The sequence below is a fragment of the Salvelinus namaycush genome, chromosome 12, assembly GCF_016432855.1.
Source record: "Salvelinus namaycush isolate Seneca chromosome 12, SaNama_1.0, whole genome shotgun sequence".
Classification (NCBI taxonomy): Eukaryota; Metazoa; Chordata; class Actinopteri; order Salmoniformes; family Salmonidae; genus Salvelinus; species Salvelinus namaycush.
The window spans coordinates 9,732,088-9,750,464 of NC_052318.1; the positions used below are offsets into that span (position 1 = coordinate 9,732,088).

General features: G+C 45.4%; 1 protein-coding gene across 1 annotated transcript in view; it reads left to right on the forward strand.

The window, feature by feature from the left end:
* The window catches only part of LOC120056765 (serine/threonine-protein kinase 32A-like), a 74,627-nt gene extending 57,012 nt beyond the window's left edge, over positions 1-17,615 (forward strand). The window contains exons 8-13 of the mRNA XM_039004973.1: positions 656-772; positions 1,328-1,453; positions 2,564-2,667; positions 8,728-8,818; positions 15,838-15,902; positions 17,498-17,615. Of these exons, the coding sequence (XP_038860901.1) occupies positions 656-772; positions 1,328-1,453; positions 2,564-2,667; positions 8,728-8,818; positions 15,838-15,902; positions 17,498-17,615 (621 nt within the window). The remainder of the gene's footprint in view (positions 1-655; positions 773-1,327; positions 1,454-2,563; positions 2,668-8,727; positions 8,819-15,837; positions 15,903-17,497) is intronic.
* Positions 17,616-18,377: the final 762 nt, after the last annotated feature.

The following is an 18,377-nucleotide window of genomic DNA, read 5'->3' on the forward strand; positions in this document are numbered from 1 at the left end:
CCCCAGCTCTCCTCAGGCCCTGCTGGACTTTGAGCCCCGTCTCCCCAGCTCTCCTCAGGCCCTGCTGGACTTTGAGCCCCGTCTCCCCAGCTCTCCTCAGGCCCTGCTGGACTTTGAGCCCCGTCTCCCCAGCTCTTCTCAGGCCCTGCTGGACTTTGAGCCCCGTCTCCCCAGCTCTCCTCAGGCCCTGCTGGACTTTGAGCCCCGTCTCCCCAGCTCTCCTCAGACCCTGCTGGACTTTGAGCCCCGTCTCCCCAGCTCTCCTCAGGCCCTGCTGGAATTTGAGCCCCGTCTCCCCAGCTCTCCTCAGGCCCTGCTGGAATTTGAGCCCCGTCTCCCCAGCTCTCCTCAGGCCCTGCTGGACTTGACTATCAGTGGCAGCGAGCGCTGGTGTCCCTAAAGCACCACACATCAATCACCGTCACAGCCCCACCCATCATCTATCCCAAACACAGGAAAATGGTCTCTCCCCTGAGAGAGAGAGAACAGAGCATAAGGCTGATCTGCTCTGGTTTACTACTAGACCTGGAAACCCACATTTAGACTTTTCTCTTTAGGCAGTTTGATGCACTTCTGCATGTATATCTGTATGTATGAGGACCCGGTGACCTCGACAACCTCTGTGGGATAATAATGCTATGTCCTGGTCCTCCAGAGGCCGTACATCATGCGCTCCAGCATGCCGGCCAATGAGATCCTCCAGATGTTCCACAAGGTCAACCCCAGCTACCCCATGGCCTGGTCTCTGGAGATCAAGTCTCTGCTCAGAAAGGTACAGAAAGATCTACAGACTTACTATAGGCGCCTGGTGACCTTACATTTAACCCCTACATTCCCTGAATGAATAATACATTGTTATTATACTGTATCTTATTGAAAATTGGCGACCTCTGGACCAAGACCTTGTTTACTTGAACTATAGTTATATTTGACCCCTATATTCCTTGAATGACTAATATTGTTATTACATGCTATGCTGATTGATTTGTGGGTCATAGATGCCATCTCCTTTGGTTATAATAGTAAACCTACAAGGCTACTGTAAGTGATCAGATTCTATTTTGGTCATTCTCCACTGCAGTCATACTGTTGCATAGCTCAGTGCTCACATAGCCTACCACAACACCCCTCATCTACATTCCTGTGGTGCATGTGGTGTGTGTCAGATGTGCTTGCTTTAAAGCTCAGAAATGTTCCTCTCCCCAACTCCTGTCCTCTCCTCTTCCTCCTGTTTCTTCTTCCTGTCCTCTCCTCTTTCTCCTGCTCCTCGTCCTCCTGCTTCTCCTCTCCTCCTCCTCCTCCTGCACCTCCTCTTACTCCTCTCTAGTTGCTGTGTATTGACGTGCACCAGCGAGTGTCCTGCCTGGCTGAGCTACAGGAATTGGACCTGCTGTCTGACGTCAACTGGGACGCGGTGCTCAACAAACAGCTTCCCCCCGGCTTCATCCCCAACGTGAGTCAGACCACAACGCTCCCACAGCCCAGACAGACAAGCACGTCCAGACGGCCCCCTGCTGGTCTGAGAAGGCTGTTACTGGTCATTAGAGCTCAAGTCTCCTACAGCACCTCCTCAGGTGTTAGGGAGCAAGTGTTTGACAGGCAGGTAAAATTATGCATGCAAGGTAGTGGCATCATCAGACGCCACGCAGGAGGTCAAGCTGTTCCGTTGGCATGGTGACATTTGGTGCCAGGGAGCGGAGCATCTTCTGCTTCAAAGCTGACAGCTCGTAGAGGAACATTGATTCAAGAAGACTACTTTCAAGTCAGTCTCTATCAGGTTCAGACTGATAATAACACTAGCGTCAGTCATCGATTAAAGATGCATTATAAAGGTGTTGTTTCATTTCAGCCAATAGTTTTGAAAGTAGAGCTCAAGAGCCAAAACCGGTCCCCAAAAATTGTCCACAATTGTGTATAACGTCATCCATTTCGTATGATATGTTACGTCCTGTATGATCTCGGTTAACCCTGAAGTAAAATTTTGCGTAATTTGGTCAGCTGCGAAATTAACTTCTGAGCCTATACATGTTAGAAATTGAGAGTTCCAGCATTTTGCGAAGTCTCCACCCTTGCAAAAGGAAAGTCTTAGCCAAAGCCCCCCCCTTGTGGGCACACGTGCGAAGCACTCGAAGCAAAGCAGTGTAAGTACCGCCTTCGCCCAATCCTGATACATCCATATAAGCAGTCAGGCAAACCCAAAGACCAGAACTACTGCAGCTCCTTATCTCACACATCCCATTCAGTCCTGGGAGATGCTTTGGCCTACACACAGTATCTTCAATTCGTACAATATGTTACAATATGTTTTTAAGTGCATAAAATCCTGTTCAATCTCTTTAACAATACATCTGTGAGGACACGTTAGTAGCTGGAAATGAAATGATCTGATTCCCTGTAATGGTGTCTGATTATAGAGTGAATTGCCTGTAATGGTGTCTGATTATAAAGTGAATTCCCTGTGGTCACTACATCGGGCCAGTCAGGAGAGATGGGGAGGGTCGATGGACTGAATGGACAGCCTCTCTCTCCAGAATAAAAGCTTCATCCTCTGTTCCTCTTCCAGAGGCGGAGGCTCAACTGCGACCCCACCTTTGAGCTGGAGGAGATGATTCTGGAGTCTAAACCGCTGCACAAGAAGAAGAAGAGACTAGCCAGGAAGACCAGAGAGCAGGGTTCTGACGGGTCCCCCCAGGTAAAGCCTCCCCTAACAACAAACACATGCCTCTCAATGGTTCCATCCATTCCACAGGTCACCATCTGTGTGTCCATTTGGCTCGGCGGCAGGTGATAAGTAGCCTTTTAGTTTGACCAGAGTGGCGTAATGAAAGAAGCACATTTGTCATCCGAGTAAATTACCAACGTGGACGTTCCGTGCATAAGGGAGAAGAATAATGCAATCACTCTCTTTCTCTTTTCTTTTTTCTCTTGTTCACATAAATCAGACATGTCCTCTGGGTGTTTACACAAAGGTTAATTTGATCCCCCAGTAAAAGAGGCCTGATGGTGGTGGGTGAAACACACACACACACACACACACACACACACACACACACACACACACACACACGGTTAATAAAAAGAGCTGGAAAGGTTGGCATCAGTGATTTCATTAAAGGTGGGCATTCATCAAGCGTCCTCCTCCGTTTACGGGCAGCAGTGCTGCTCTTTACTCGACAGGCCTGGCCGCTGCCAATGATGCCACTGGTTCACTACAACACTACTGTGTGGATGCTCTATCAGACGTGACAGACAGTCCAACAACCAGTCAGCATGCTCTTCTACTCCTGTCCTGTCCCTTCTTCTCCTCTTCTCTCTCCTCTCTCCACCATTCTCTCTCTTCCCTCCTTTCTCTCTCCTCCCTCTTCTTGTCTCTCTCTCTCCCTCCTTTTATTTCTTATTCTTTTCCATATTTTTTTTAACTGCATTGTTGGTTAGGGGCTCGTAAATAAGCATTTCACTGTAAGGTCTACACCTGTTGTATTCAGCGCATGTGACTAATAAAATGTGATTTGATTTGATTTCTCTTTCCTCTCTCCTTTCTCTCTCCTCTCTTTTCTCTCTCCTCTCTCCTCTTATCTCTCACCCCTCCTCTTATCTCTCTCCTCTTTCCTCCTTCCTTTCTCTCTCCTCCCTCCTTTCTCTCTCCTCCCTCCTTTGTCTCTCCTCCCTCCTTTGTCTCTCCTCCCACATCCTTTCTCCCTCCACTCTCTTCCCTCCTTTCTCTCTCATCCCTCCTCCTTTCTCTCTCTCCCTCCTTTCTCTTTCTCCCACCTCCTTTCTCCCTCCTCTCTCCCCCCTCCTTTCTCTCTCCCTCCTCACTCCTCCTTTATCTCTCCTCCCTCACTCCTCCTTTATCTCTCCTCCCTCACTCCTCCTTTATCTCTCCTCCCTCCTCCTTTCTCTCTCTCCTCCCTCCTCTCTCCTCCCTCCTCCTTTCTCTCTCCTCCCACATCCTTTCTCCCTCCACTCTCTTCCCTCCTTTCTCTCTCATCCCTCCTTTCTCTCTCTCCCTCCTTTCTCTCTCCTCCCACATCCTTTCTCCCTCCACTCTCTTCCCTCCTTTCTCTCTCATCCCTCCTTTCTCTCTCCCTCCTTTCTCTTTCTCCCACCTCCTTTCTCCCTCCTCTCTCCTCCTTTCTCTCTCCCTCCTCACTCCTCTTTATCTCTCCTCCCTCACTCCTCCTTTCTCTCTCCTCCCTCCACCTTTCTCTCTCCTCCCTCCTCCTTTCTCTCTCTCCTCCCTCCTCCTTTCTCTCTCTCCTCCCTCCTCCTTTCTCTCTCTCCTCCTTTCTCTCTCTCCTCCCTCCTCCTTTCTCCTTTCTCTCTCTCCTCCCTTCTCCTTTCTCTCTCTCCTCCCTTCTCCTTTCTCTCTCTCCTCCCTTCTCCTTTCTCTCTCTCCTCCCACTCTCTTCCCTCCTTTCTCTCTCATCCCTCCTTTCTCTCTCTCCCTCCTTTCTCTTTCTCCCACCTCCTTTCTCCCTCCTCTCTCCTCCTTTCTCTCTCCCTCCTCACTCCTCTTTATCTCTCCTCCCTCACTCCTCCTTTCTCTCTCCTCCCTCCACCTTTCTCTCTCCTCCCTCCTCCTTTCTCTCTCTCCTCCCTCCTCCTTTCTCTCTCTCCTCCTTTCTCTCTCTCCTCCCTCCTCCTTTCTCCTTTCTCTCTCTCCTCCCTCCTCCTTTCTCCTTTCTCTCTCTCCTCCCTTCTCCTTTCTCTCTCTCCTCCCTTCTCCTTTCTCTCTCTCCTCCCTTCTCCTTTCTCTCTCTCCTCCCACTCTCTTCCCTCCTTTCTCTCTCATCCCTCCTTTCTCTCTCTCCCTCCTTTCTCTTTCTCCCACCTCCTTTCTCCCTCCTCACTCCTCCTTTATCTCTCCTCCCTCACTCCTCCTTTCTCTCTCTCCTCCCTCCTCCTTTCTCTCTCTCCTCCCTCCTCCTTTCTCTCTCTCTCCTCCCTCCTCCTTTCTCTCTCTCCTCCCTCCTCCTTTCTCTCTCTCCTCCCTCCTCCTTTCTCTCTCTCCTCCCTCCTCCTTTCTCTCTCTCCTCCCTCCTCCTTTCTCTCTCTCCTCCCTTCTCCTTTCTCTCTCTCCTCCCTTCTCCTTTCTCTCTCTCCTCCCTTCTCCTTTTATCTCTACTCTCTCTTATTTATTCAGTACTGCAGACTGTCTCTGTTGCCATCCCAGTGTGAGTGAGTGAGTTACAACAGCCTTTAATGGGCTTTTAAATGTTGTTTACCCAAGAAGAGGTGCACATGAATTCACATGAGGGGAGGGACTGTTTTGGCTAAACAGGAGCTATCGACTTAACGCATCACATGTCTAGAGTCGATGTGGGGGACCATTATAAAGTAAATCAGATGCTGTTTCTTCCCTTTGGTTTTGCTCCCTTCTATCAGCTACATTAAAGAGGGTTGATGTAACGCTTTTCCAATAGAGGTAAGATATTTGGGTGGTATGGGCACAAATCTTGTGCGCCATTAGCAATAATAAGCCAGAGCTGGACCCAAATTGAGTCATGTTTTATGAAAGCTGACAACTGTTATGGTGTACCTGCCCAAGTGGAGCTCAGCCTGGTTAACCTTGCAGTGCTTCAGAAAGACACGATGCAGACTGTTCTTCACTGGGTTCATGGCTTAAAGCGTGTGCTGGACAAATCTGGAAAAATAGAAGCATGACCCTTACGGAAAAACCACATGAATTTCACATGATCACGTGTTTCACATTTGATCTTGTGGTCACGTGATTTTATATCACATTAATGTGATAATATTTGACTGTACAAGGCATAATTAATTCTACATTAATTTAATTTAAACAATCATGATTCCCTGCAGGTTTTGTCTTGTTCCCGGTTTGTTAAAGGGACGTCCAAGAAAGATTTTAAGACGTTATTTAAACGTTGTGCCAAGGTCCCCTGGAGGTTTTTGTCTAGTTGCGGTGAAAATACAGTAAATCTAAAACAAGTTATTGTATTTTTACAGCTAAATAAAGGTGGTAATGTTAAGGAACAGTATGCTGCTGTATGGTGATACATTTTGATTTGATTTCTTGGGACTCAACCTCACTTGGGCCATGTAAGATGGCGCCGGAGAAGAAGGCAGACGTTTTACGTGCCCCCAGCCGATTGTGTTTTTTTGGTTGTTTATTTGCGTTGTTTGTAACTTATTTTTTTACTTATTTTGTACATAATTTTGCCACTGCCATCTCTTAGCACCGAAAATAACTTCTAGACATCAGGACTGCGATTACTCACCACGGACTAGCAGAATCCTTTTTTTCCTTTCATGACTCTGACGAGGCAGGCCGCGATCCCCGTGATCTGTGTGAAGAGGAGGCGGAGAAAGAGGGAACGAAGGGTGGGCTGCCTTCTCAGAATTCGTAGGCGATTTAATAAACCCCCACTTCCCTCCATTCTGCTAGCAAATGTGCAATCTTTGGAGAATAAAATCGACGAGTTACGCGGAAGATTAAACTACCAACGGGACATTAAAAACTGTAACATCTTATGCTTCACGGAGTCGAGGCTGAACGACGACAAAATCAACATACAGCTGGCTGGTTATACGATGTACCGGCAAGATCGAACAGCGGCGTCTGGTAAGACAAGGGGCGGCGGACTATGTATTTTTGTAAACAACAGCTGGTGCATGATATCTAAGTCTCGAGCTATTGTCGCCTGAGGTAGAGTATCTCATGATAAGTTGTAGCCCACACTAAGACAGCATTGGCACTAAGACAGCATTGAATGAGCTGTGTTCCGTCACAAGCAAACAAAAAAAACGCTCACCCAGAGGTGGCACTCCAGGTAGCCAGGAACTTCAATGCAGGGAAACTTAACTCCTTAGGGCTAGGGTATTTTTTCAGAAATTCCACCTGACTGACGTGCCCAAAGTAATCTGCCTGTTACTCAGGCCCAGAAGTCAGGATATGCATATAATTGGTATCATTGGATAGAAAGTTTGTAGAAATATAAAAAATAATGTATGAGACTACAAAAATCCAAAGAAAAACCAACCGGAAATAAAACAACAAAACCAAGAACACGACACTAACATAAGGAAGAACTCCGATACACAAGAACAATACCAACTGGTGAGTGAACATGAGAGAGTGACATATAAAGGGGAGGAAATGATGAAGCTAATGGAGTCCAGGTGTGAATCATAATAATTAACAGGTGCGCATCATGATGAGTGCCAGGTGTGCGTAATGATGAATTCCAGGACTGGTGGTTAGTACTCTGGTGACATTTTTTCCCCTGTTCCTGCCCATTTAATAATGGGCCATTCTTAATCAAAACGAATTGTACATATTAGTAAAGACAAGATTCAATTGAGAGCTTTTTTTGTGACTTTCTCAAATCATCAATAGCCTATAGTTGCATCATGCAGCTATAGGCAGCTATAGGCTGCTCGCCTCCCTACCTCTGAAGAAGTACAGTTCCCGCTCAGCCCAGTCAAAACTGTTCGCTGCTCTGGCACCCCAATGGTGGAACAAACTCCCTCACGACGCCAGGTCAGCGGAGTCAATCACCACCTTCTGGAGACACCTGAAACCCCACCTCTTTAAGGAATACCTAGGATAGGATAAAGTAATCCTTCTAACCCCCCCCCCCTTAAAAGATTTAGATGCACTATTGTAAAGTGGCTGTTCCACTGGATATCATAAGGTGAATGCACCAATTTGTAAGTCGCTCTGGATAAGAGCGTCTGCTAAATGACTTAAATGTAAATGTAATGCAGCCCATATATGTTTTGATTTCTAAAGTTCATATAATTTACAACTAAAGTTGCCAAATAACTCTAAATCTAACGTATATGACCTGTTTCAAATGATCACTTGTACCCTCCACACCCTCACTTCGTATGTGCACTCAGGGCCAGCCTGAGGATTAAAGGCGCTGCATGGTCAATCTGATGTCTACATTGGCTGTGTAGCCTCTGCAGAAGTCAGGGCGTTCATACTTCTTGCGTTTCACGGAGCAGTGTGCAACTGTTGAGCAGAGCTGTTGTGAAGGAAGTTGTCAAGGAAGCAAGTTTGTGTTCATACAGGACCTCCCGCCCCCACCTACGGTCAACCAATCATGTCAGTGCGGAGCTATACAGAGCCCTCCGCATTGTTAAAACATTTTTAGAGGCACAGAGCTCAGTTTGGCCATTGCGTCACACCATTCATGCGGCGCCTCCGACCACATTTTCGGATCAAGCATAAATTGGCTCTTAGGCAGATGGACGAGGGCAGGATTTTCTGAGCTAAACTGATCAAGACGCACTGTGAGAAGAAGTGCCCACTTTGTCAAAGGCAGGGACGCAAAATATGAACATTGTCCATTCTCAGCGCACCTCTCCAGTGTTCTGTTGGAGAGACGGGTCACTGCAGCGCTCCACCAACATTCCGTAAAAAATATAATCTAACATAAACATGTGCCGACATGTTAACAAACATCATATTCTAAAAACAGTACATGTCAAATTAAAATGGACAATATGCAATGGACAGTCAGGCTACTCTGTCCAGGAGTTTCATCCCCGTGGTCTAAATTGTCATGATCAGTGTTTTCAAGTTTGTATCCGTACATTTCTTACGAGCTAACGTTAATCATAGAAAAAAATGCAATACTTCTGTAGTTCCCATTGTGTAAACACATTGCAAATAGTCACAGGATAACTCCTGATAAAGTCGGATAGCTGATATTCAGAGCTTAAATAGCCAAATGTATTAGTCACAGGGATCAGGACTAATAAAGCCAATGCAACGGTCCATTTTACAAACAGTGGCCCTATCACATGGACGGGCATTCGTGAAATGACATTGCGGGCAGATATGGTAGGCTACACCGCAGTAAGCGCTGGCCAAGCGCTGGCCAACGTGTATTAAATTGATTTATTATACTTTTTAATGTAGATGTTCCAAAGGCATGCATCAACGGCTTGTAGGTTTGTGACGGCCTGCAGATGCTAATACCGGGTCAATTACTGTGAGACCGGCAGTATTTTGCATGACAATAACCTCTGACAACATTTCATGGCCGCCACAGTACTACCCAGAATCAAGTAAATAATTGTCCAATTATCACCACCAATGTAACATCACAGTAAAACTAGCAGTGCACAAGGACACTTGACATAGACAAGAAGATTCATTCACACCAACGGAATGTCTCCATAGTATTGAAGTGTAATAACTTTCTAACAATACTGTTCACCATCTTGGAAATGAAACCTCAAGCAGTAGGCCTCCCAGTTCTATTTTGTCAACCATACTAAAAATATGGTGAGCGGCAGGTAACGGAAAGGTTCGAATTCCAGAGCCGACTAGGTGAAAAGCACTTAACCCTAATTGATCCTGTGAAAGTCGCTCTGGATAAGAGCATCTGCTAAATGACTAAAATGTCAAATGTAAAAATACTCCCTCCATACATGATTTTTAACTGGAAGTGCACTTCACTGAATGTATTTTTAAACAAAACCAGTGAAGCATTCATTTTTTCCATACCTTTCTAAAATGGGAAAACAGCATTGTGTGTGTGTGTTAGTTTATCAGGGGCCACATGTTGAGTGGAAGGAGGACATACACTTCTCCTGTCTAAACTTCGGAGAGATAGAGACAGAGAGAGACAGAGAGAGAGAGAGACAGAGAGAGAGAGACAGAGAGAGAGAGACAGAGATAGAGAGAGACAGAGAGAGAGAGACAGAGAGAGGGGATGTGCATTGTGTGTACACATTTCTTAAGCAGTGCAGATCAATATTGTATGAAAGGCAGGTGGGGCACTGCACTAATGTCTGGCCCAGTCTGCTGCTGGCTCATTAACTCTCTCTCACTCTCTCTCTCTCTCTCTCTCTCTCTCTGTGCTCCTCTCCCCCTTCCTCCCCTCTCTGTTTCTTCCTCCCCACATTCTGTTCTCCTTTTTCTGTCTTGTTCTCATCCTCTTAACTGCTGTCTCCCTCCCTCTCTCTCTCCTCCCTCCCGCCCTCCCTCTCTCTTTCCCTTCTGAATCCTGGCTGCTGTTGAACCCATAATGAACAGTAGAATTAGCTGAATTAAATCACAGATGATGTAGTGAGGAATTGGACTCGTGTTTTCTTGGGAACAGCATAAATAGGCCCATCTTTCCATCCTCCATCCTCCCAACCTCGCTACACTCTATGATCATGTAACTTTAACTGCTGTCACTTCCCTTCTCTTCACCCTCAATTAACCTGATCAGAATAGTTGTCAGTTCTGATCAGCACTTTGATATTGATGTGTTGAAGTATTCAGTGGTACTGTAGTTTTTGTCTGGTTCTATAACTAAGAGAGAATCCCGGATGGTCAGAACCCACAGTACAGAAGTCGAATAGTTATTATACACAATGATGTTACCGATTGCTGTCTTGAGCATATAGCTGTACAATTGAAATAGACAATGACTTTAATTGTGTCTCTACCAGCCTGGCAAACAGCCAACAGAAAAGTCCCTCTAGGTTTCATTTTGTAAAGTGTTAAATTACATTTTTTATCTAACAGCAGGGCATAATTAACTTCTGAACTCCCATTTAACAGCAGAAAGGGAGAGAATTACCCACAGGTTAAGTGATATTGTTATTCACAGACTGTCTTTCGCAAGCTATACCTTTGGCTCTGACAGTCTCTCTCTGGGCCCACTGTCGTTTCCAGCACCGTGCTGCTCTGCCTGGCTACCTTGTTGGCTCCCCAAGGGATCCTTGTTCTCCAGGTGGAGAGCTCACCCCATCACACCCCTGTCTGTCTGCCTGTCTGCATGTCTGTCTGGAAGTCTATCTGCCTGCCTGCCTGTATGTCTGTCTGCCTGTCTGTCTGCATGTCTGTATGTCTGTCTGTCTGTCTGCATGTCTGTCTGCCTGTATGTCTGACTGGATGTCTGTCTGCCTGTATGTCTGACTGGATGTCTGTCTGCATGTCTGTATGTCTGTCTGTCTGCATGTCTGTCTGCCTGTATGTCTGCCTGTCTGCCTGTCTGCCTGTATGTCTGTCTGTCTGCCTGTATGGCTGACTGGATGTCTGTCTGTCTGTCTGTCTGTCTGTCTGTCTGTCTGTCTGTCTGTCTGTCTGTCTGTATGTCTGACTGGATGTCTGTCTGCCTGTCTGTCTGCATGTCTGTCTGCCTGTATGTCTGACTAGATGTCTGTCTATCTGCCTTTATGTCTGACTGGATGTCTGTCTATCTGCCTGTCTATCTGTATGTCTGTCTGCCTGTCTGTTCCCATGCTGGGGTGTGGGAGGTGGTGCTTAGCATCTGGCATGGCACCTGTACAGGAGAGTAAGCAGTAAAGGAACACACAATGCACTGAGATCAAATCACATTTTATTTGTCACGTTTCCTAAACAACATGTGTGGACTAACAGTGAAATGCTTACGGCCCCTTCCCAACAACGCAGAGAGAAACAAAATAGAGAAATAATAGAAAAGTAATAATAAATACACAATGAGTAACGATAACTTGGCTATATACACGGAGTACCAGTACCGAGTCGATGTGCAGAAGTACGGTAACTGAGGTAGATATGCACATATAACTAGGAAGAAAGTGACTAGGCAACAGGATAGATAATAAACAGTAGGAGCAGCGTATGTAATTAGTCAAAAAAAGTTAGTGTAAAAAGGGTTAATGCGCATAGTCTAGGTAGCTATTTCGTTAAGTCTTTGACAATTTCTAGGGCATTGTATAGAGGTCTTGGATGGCAGAGAGCTCGGCCCCAGTGATGTACTGGGCTGTACACACTACTCTCTGTAGCTCCTTGCTGTTGGATGCCGAGCAGTTGCCACACCAAGCGGTGATGCAGCCAGTCAAGATGCTCTCAATGGTGCAGCTGTAGAACATTTTGAGGATCTGAGGGCCCATGCCAAATCTTTTCAACCTCCTGAAGGTGAAGGGGCATTGTCGTGCCCTCTTCACGACTGTGTTGGTCTGTGTGGACCATGATAGATCCTTAGTGATGTGGACACTGAGGAACTTGAAGCTCTTGACCTGCTCCACTACAGCCCTGTCAATGTTTTTTCATTTTTTATTGAACCTTTATTTAACTGACTTATTGTTAATGGGAGCGTGCTCGGCCTTCTGTTTCCTGTATTCCACGATCAGCTCCTTTGTCTTGCCGACGTTGAGGGAGAGGTTGTTGTCCTGGCACCACACTGCCAGGTCTTTGACCTCCTCCCTGTAGGCTGTCTCATTGTCGTCGGTAAACTTAATGATGATGATGGAGTCATGCGTGGCCACATAGTTCTGGATGAACAGGGAGTACAAGAGGGAACAAAGCACGCACCCCTGAGGGACCCCCGTGTTGAGGGTCAGCGTGGCGGTGTGTTGTTGCCTTGATGACTGAGATCCAGTGACAACAGAAGTCATGATGTAAGCTCTTCACACAGAGAGGTCAGTCATACAGTAGAGTGGCATGTCTGTAGAAACTCTGCTTGTTATCAGGCTCTGTCAAACAGACCTGCTTTTAGGAGCTTTCATTCTGTCAACACCTCAGAGATACAGTAGGTAGTAGTACCTGATCAGATAGATCTCCCAATCTACCTGCAGTGCCTTGCAAAAGTATTCATCCCCCTTGGCGGTTTTCCTATTTTGTTGCATTACAACCTGTAATGTAAAGGGATTTTTATTTGGATTTCATGTAATGGACATACACAAAATAGTCCAAATTGGTGAAGTGAAATGAAAAAAATAACTTGTTTCAAAAAATTCAAAAAAGTTTAAAATGGAAAAGTGGTGCGTGCATATGTATTCACCCCGTTGCTTCGAAGCCCCTAAATAAGATCTAGTGCAACCAATTAAATCAAATCAAATCAAATGTATTTATATAGCCCTTCGTACATCAGCTGATATCTCAAAGTGCTGTACAGAAACCCAGCCTAAAACCCCAAACAGCAAGCAATGCAGGTGTAGAAGCACGGTGGCTAGGAAAAACTCCCTAGAAAGAGCAAAACCTAGGAAGAAACCTAGAGAGGAACCAGGCTATGAGGGGTGGCCAGTCCTCTTCTGGCTGTGCCGGGTGGAGATTATAATAGAACATGGCCAAGATGTTCAAATGTTCATAAATGACCAGCATGGTCAAATAATAATAATCACAGTAGTTATCGAGGGTGCAGCAAGTCAGCACCTCAGGCGTAAATGTCAGTTGGCTTTTTTAGCACGTCCGGTGAACAGGTCAGGGTTCCATAGCCGCAGGCAGAACAGTTGAAACTGGAGCAGCAGCAAGGCCAGGTGGACTGGGGACAGCAAGGAGTCATCATGCCAATTACCCTCAGGAGTCACATAATTAGTTAAATAAAGTCCACCTGTGTGCAATCTAAGTGTCACATGATCTGTCACATGATCTAAGTATATATACACCTGTTCTGAAAGGCCCCAGAGTCTGCAACACCACTAAGCAAGGGGCACCAACAAGCAAGCGGCACAATGAAGACCAAGGAGCTCTCCAAACAGGTCAGGGACAAATTTGTGGAGAAGTACAGATCAGGATTGGGTTATAAAAAAATATCCGAAACTTTGAACATCCCACAGAGCACCATTAAATCCATTATTAAAAAATGGAAAGAATATGGTACTACAACAAACCTGCCAAGAGAGGGCCGCCCACCAAAACTCACGGACCAGGGAAGGAGGGCATTAATGTGAGAGGCAACAAAGAGACCAAAACTCCACAGCGGAGATTGGAGTATCTGTCCATAGGACCACTTTAAGCCATACACTCCACAGAGCTGGGCTTTACAGAAGAGTGGCCAGAAAAAAAGCCATTGCTTAAATAAAAAAATAAGCAAACATGTTTGGTGTTCGCCAAAAGGCATGTGGGAGACTCCCCAAACATATGGAAGAAGGTACTCTGGTAAGATGAGACTAAAATTGAGCTTTCTGGCCATCAAGGAAAATGCTATATCTGGCGCAAACCCAACACCTCTCATCACCCCAAGAATACCATCCCCCCAGTGAAGCATGGTGATGGGAGCATCATGCTGTGGGGATGTTTTTCATTGGCAGGGACTGGGAAACTTGTCAGAATTGAAGGCATGGTGCATGGTGCTAAATGCAGGGAAATTCTTGAGGGAAACCTGTTTCAGTCTTCCAGAGATTTTGAGACTGGGACGGAGGTTCACCTTCCAGCAGGACAATGACCCTAAGCATACTGCTAAAGCAACAATCGAGTGGTTTAAGGGGAAACATTTAAATGTCTTGGAATGGCCTAGTCAAAGCCCAGACCTCAATCCAATTGAGAATCTGTGGTATGACTTAAAGATTGCTGTACACCAGCGGAATCCATCCAACTTGTAGGAGCTGGAGAAGTTTTGCCTTGAAGAATGGACAAAAATCCCCATGGCTAGATGTGCCAAGTTTATAGAGACATACCCCAAGAGACTTGCAGCTGTAATTGCTGCAAAAGGTGGCTCTTCAAGGTATTGCCTTTGGGGGGGTGAATAATTATGCACGCTCAAGTTTTCAGTTTTTTGTCTTACTACTTGTTTGTTTTACAAGAAACAATATTTTGCATCTTCAAAGTGGTAGGCATGTTGTGTAAATCAAATGATACAAACCCCCCCCAAAAAATCTATTTTAATTCCAGGTTGTAAGGCAACAAAATAGGAAAAATGCTAAGGGGGTGAATGCTTTTGCAAGCCACTGTGCCTATCTCTGTCTGTCTGTCTGTCTGTATGTCTCTCTCTCTCTCTTACTATCTCTCTCTATCCATCTCCCTCTGTCTCTCTTCCCTCTCTCTGTCTGTCCATCTCACTCTGTGTCTCTCTCTATACCTGGTTCTAAAATGCATCCTTTGTCCTGATCTTGTCCACATTCTTATTGTGCCGACATTTCCAGACAGGTGTAGATGATTAAAAGACACATTGTGTTCTGATTGAGATCAGATCTTCCTGACCACCTTCGTAGGTAGTCAGGCACACATTGTGTCTGGATATTTTACAAGTGTAAACGGATCTGGACAGTGAAACCATTTAAATCGTCATTGTCCTGCCTTCTAAAATCGTTGACACGTGGCACCATTGACTTATGGGATCAATATCTGTCTTAAAATAAATCCGTATTATTTTGATAGAATAGCTGTCAAATAAATTGCTTACAGGGAGTGACCGGGAAATGTGGTCACAATGCTGACACAGTGGGCGGATAAGAGACACATTTTGATACCATGTGTAAAGATATTTCTGACAATGTGGGCACAATGTATAAACAAGGCTTCTGTGTGAATGTCACCCCATCTCTCTCCCTTCTCAATCTCTCTCTTGTCTCTCTGTCTCCTCAATCTCTGTCTTGTCTCTCTCTCCTCAATCTCTCTCTTGTCTCTCTGTCTCCTCAATCTCTCTCTCTCTCTCTCTCTCCGTGTTCTACTTGTCTTGTTGGCTGTCTGCCAGGGTCTGGCGCCCCACTGTGAAAGCACCTGTACTAGCTCTCCAGGCTGATTGCCAGGCCTGTACAGGGGGTCAAGAAACTTACGGTGGGAGTCGTCTAAGGCCCAATCTGGCCCAAGCAGTCTGCCTAACATCAACCCAGGGCCCAGAGAGGGCGAGAAACTGTCATAACACCGGCAAGGCTGCCAGGATAGGTCGTCACGGAGATGTTGTTGTTCTCACGTGATTAACATCACTAAATGTGTGACACTGTTTCAGTGTAGGGCAAGTGGGCCTCTGAGAGAGATACTGGCTGTCCTTTAAAATGAGCAAAACGTCATTAATCTTTCTAGTGCTTGTTCTCCCCCTTCTTGTACCAAGTATCAACAACCATTATCTGGGTCATGGGATAATCTTTACTGTCTTAAAAAAGATTCAGTGAGTTTGTGTGTGTGTTCTTAAACCTGTAAACCTTTTAATTTCCCAGAACGGTCAGCTCCAACAGCGCCTGGACAATGTGGAGAGGGACTTCCTCATCTTCAACAGAGAAAGGTTGGATACTCAGTTTCTAATGAGAAAACTCATTGTATGTCCTAACAGAGATATACACTGTGTAGTCTACTGAGAACACTCACTATGTACACTACCATTCAAAAGTTTGGGGTCACTTAGAAATGTCCTAGTTTTTGAAAGAAAAGCACATATTTTGTCCATTAAAATAACATCAAATTGATCAGAAATACAGTGTAGACATTGTTAATGTTGTAAATTACTATTGTAGCTGGAAACAGCAGATGTTTTATGGAATATCTACATAGGCATACAGAGGCCCATTATCAGCAGCTATCACTCCTGTTTTCCAATGGCACGTTGTGTTAGCTAATCCAAGTTTATCATTTTAAAAGGCTAATTGATCATTAGAAAACCCTTTTTCAATTATGTTAGCACAGCTGAAAACTGTTGTGCTAATTAAAGAAGCAATTAAACTGTCCGCCTTTAGACTAGTTGAGTATCTGGAGCATCAGCATTTGTGGGTTCGATTACAGGCTCAAAATGGCCAGAAACAAATAACTTTCTTTTGAAACTCGTCAGTCTATTCTTGTTCTGAGAAATGAAGGCTATTCCATGTAAGAAATTGCCAAGAAACTGAAGATCTCGTACAACGCTGTGTACTACTCCCTTCACAGAACAACTCAAACTGGCCCTAACCAGAATAGAAAGAGGAGTGGGAGGCCCCGGTGCACAACTGAGCAAGAGGACAAGTACATTAGAGTGTTTAGTTTGAGAAACAGACGCCTCACAAGTCCTCAACTGGCAGCTTCATTAAATAGTACCCACAAAACATCAGTCTCAACATCAACAGTGAAGAGGCAACTCCGGGATGCTGGCCTTCTAGGCAGAGTTCCTCTGTCCAGTGTCTGTATTCTTTTGCCCATCTTAATATTTAACTTTTATTGGCCAGTCTGATATATGGCTTTTTCTTTGCAACTCTGCCTAGACGGCCAGCATCGCAGAGTCGCCTCTTCACTGTTGATGTCAACAGGAGTGATAGCTGCTGATAATGGGCCTCTGTATGCCTATGTAGATATTCCGTAAAAAATCAGCCATTTCCAGCTACAATAGTCATTTACAACATTAACAATGTCTACACTGTATTTCTGATCAATTTGATGTTATTTTAATGGACAAAAATTTAGATTTTCTTTCAAAAACGAGGACATTTCTAAGTGACCTCAAACTTTTGAACGGTAATGAATGTCCTACAGAGATATATCGTCTGGTGGCCTACATTAACACCAAAATATGGCACCTGCTGTTGCCCCCGATTTCTTTTAAAAAATCGTTCAGATTTGATGTCCTCTACTTATGAGTTTCAATGTGGGTTGCCAAAGAACTGTTACATCCTTCTAATAAAATCGGCAGAGCAGTTAGGCATAAATTAAATGGCTGAAGGCAAAAGTATTGGGCCACAGTCAACATGACATATTTACAGCAACGGTTGCGATAATGAATCCTGTATGTGTCCACTACTGCTGAGTAACTCCTTGAATGTATGTAACATGATAGAATTTGATGAAAACCCTTTTTAATTTACATATCAATACCAGATAGCAAAACATCTAGCTTTTGTGGGTTTCACCTGATAGGTCAAAGAAGGCTGTGGTGGGAACAGAAGCAACAGGCCTCACCACGACAGAGAAGAACAAGGCTATTGAAGATGGACAGAACAACAACGTGGACCCGGCAGCCGACATATCAGGATAGTGGACTTCTGCTTTAGCCCGAAGTCGCTACGCGTACCTGGCCGCAGCTTGTAGATCAACACTACCCAATCCCCCACTCTCCCTCTGCCGCCGGCCGGTGTAGGCACTCAGATTGACCTTTAACCCTGACACATTCCCCAACAGCCGGCCACTATGCCCAGACTGCTGGAGGTCACATAGATTACTACTTTACAGAGTGAGTGGCACCTGACCTAGAGCAGACAGACAGACCTTGGCTCTTTCTTCTTTTCCTCGCTCAGGGATGTGGCCTCTCAGTGGGCACCCCTTCTTACACTGCCCTACCCTGACTTGGTCTGACTTGGCCTGATGCGCCATGATCCCCTGGAGCTCCCCTCCCTCCACCAAGTCAGCCACGCCCAGAAAATTATTTGCCTGCCAACCCAGCAGGAAGCAGAGACAGACAGGATACAGCCACCATGCCTGCTAAGCTGAGACTAGGCTCAGGCCAGGAAGAAAATTAAGCCTGATGTTGACAAATAGGATACTATGTCTGCAGTACATGAAAACAGAGAAAGGGGGTGTGAGTTGCCTCACAAAAAATGAATTAAAATTAGAGATGAGATATGCGGCCTTTGTTTTAAAGACACCAACCACAGATTCCTCTTGGAAGACAAAGGGAACCACTGACTTCAGCAGAGACAGAGTTTACTTAATGAGTCTCTGTGATGACGTTAGGCATCACTTGTGACACTCAAGCAAACCAAGATGATGGGTACTTGACATGGACATTTGGGATATAAAT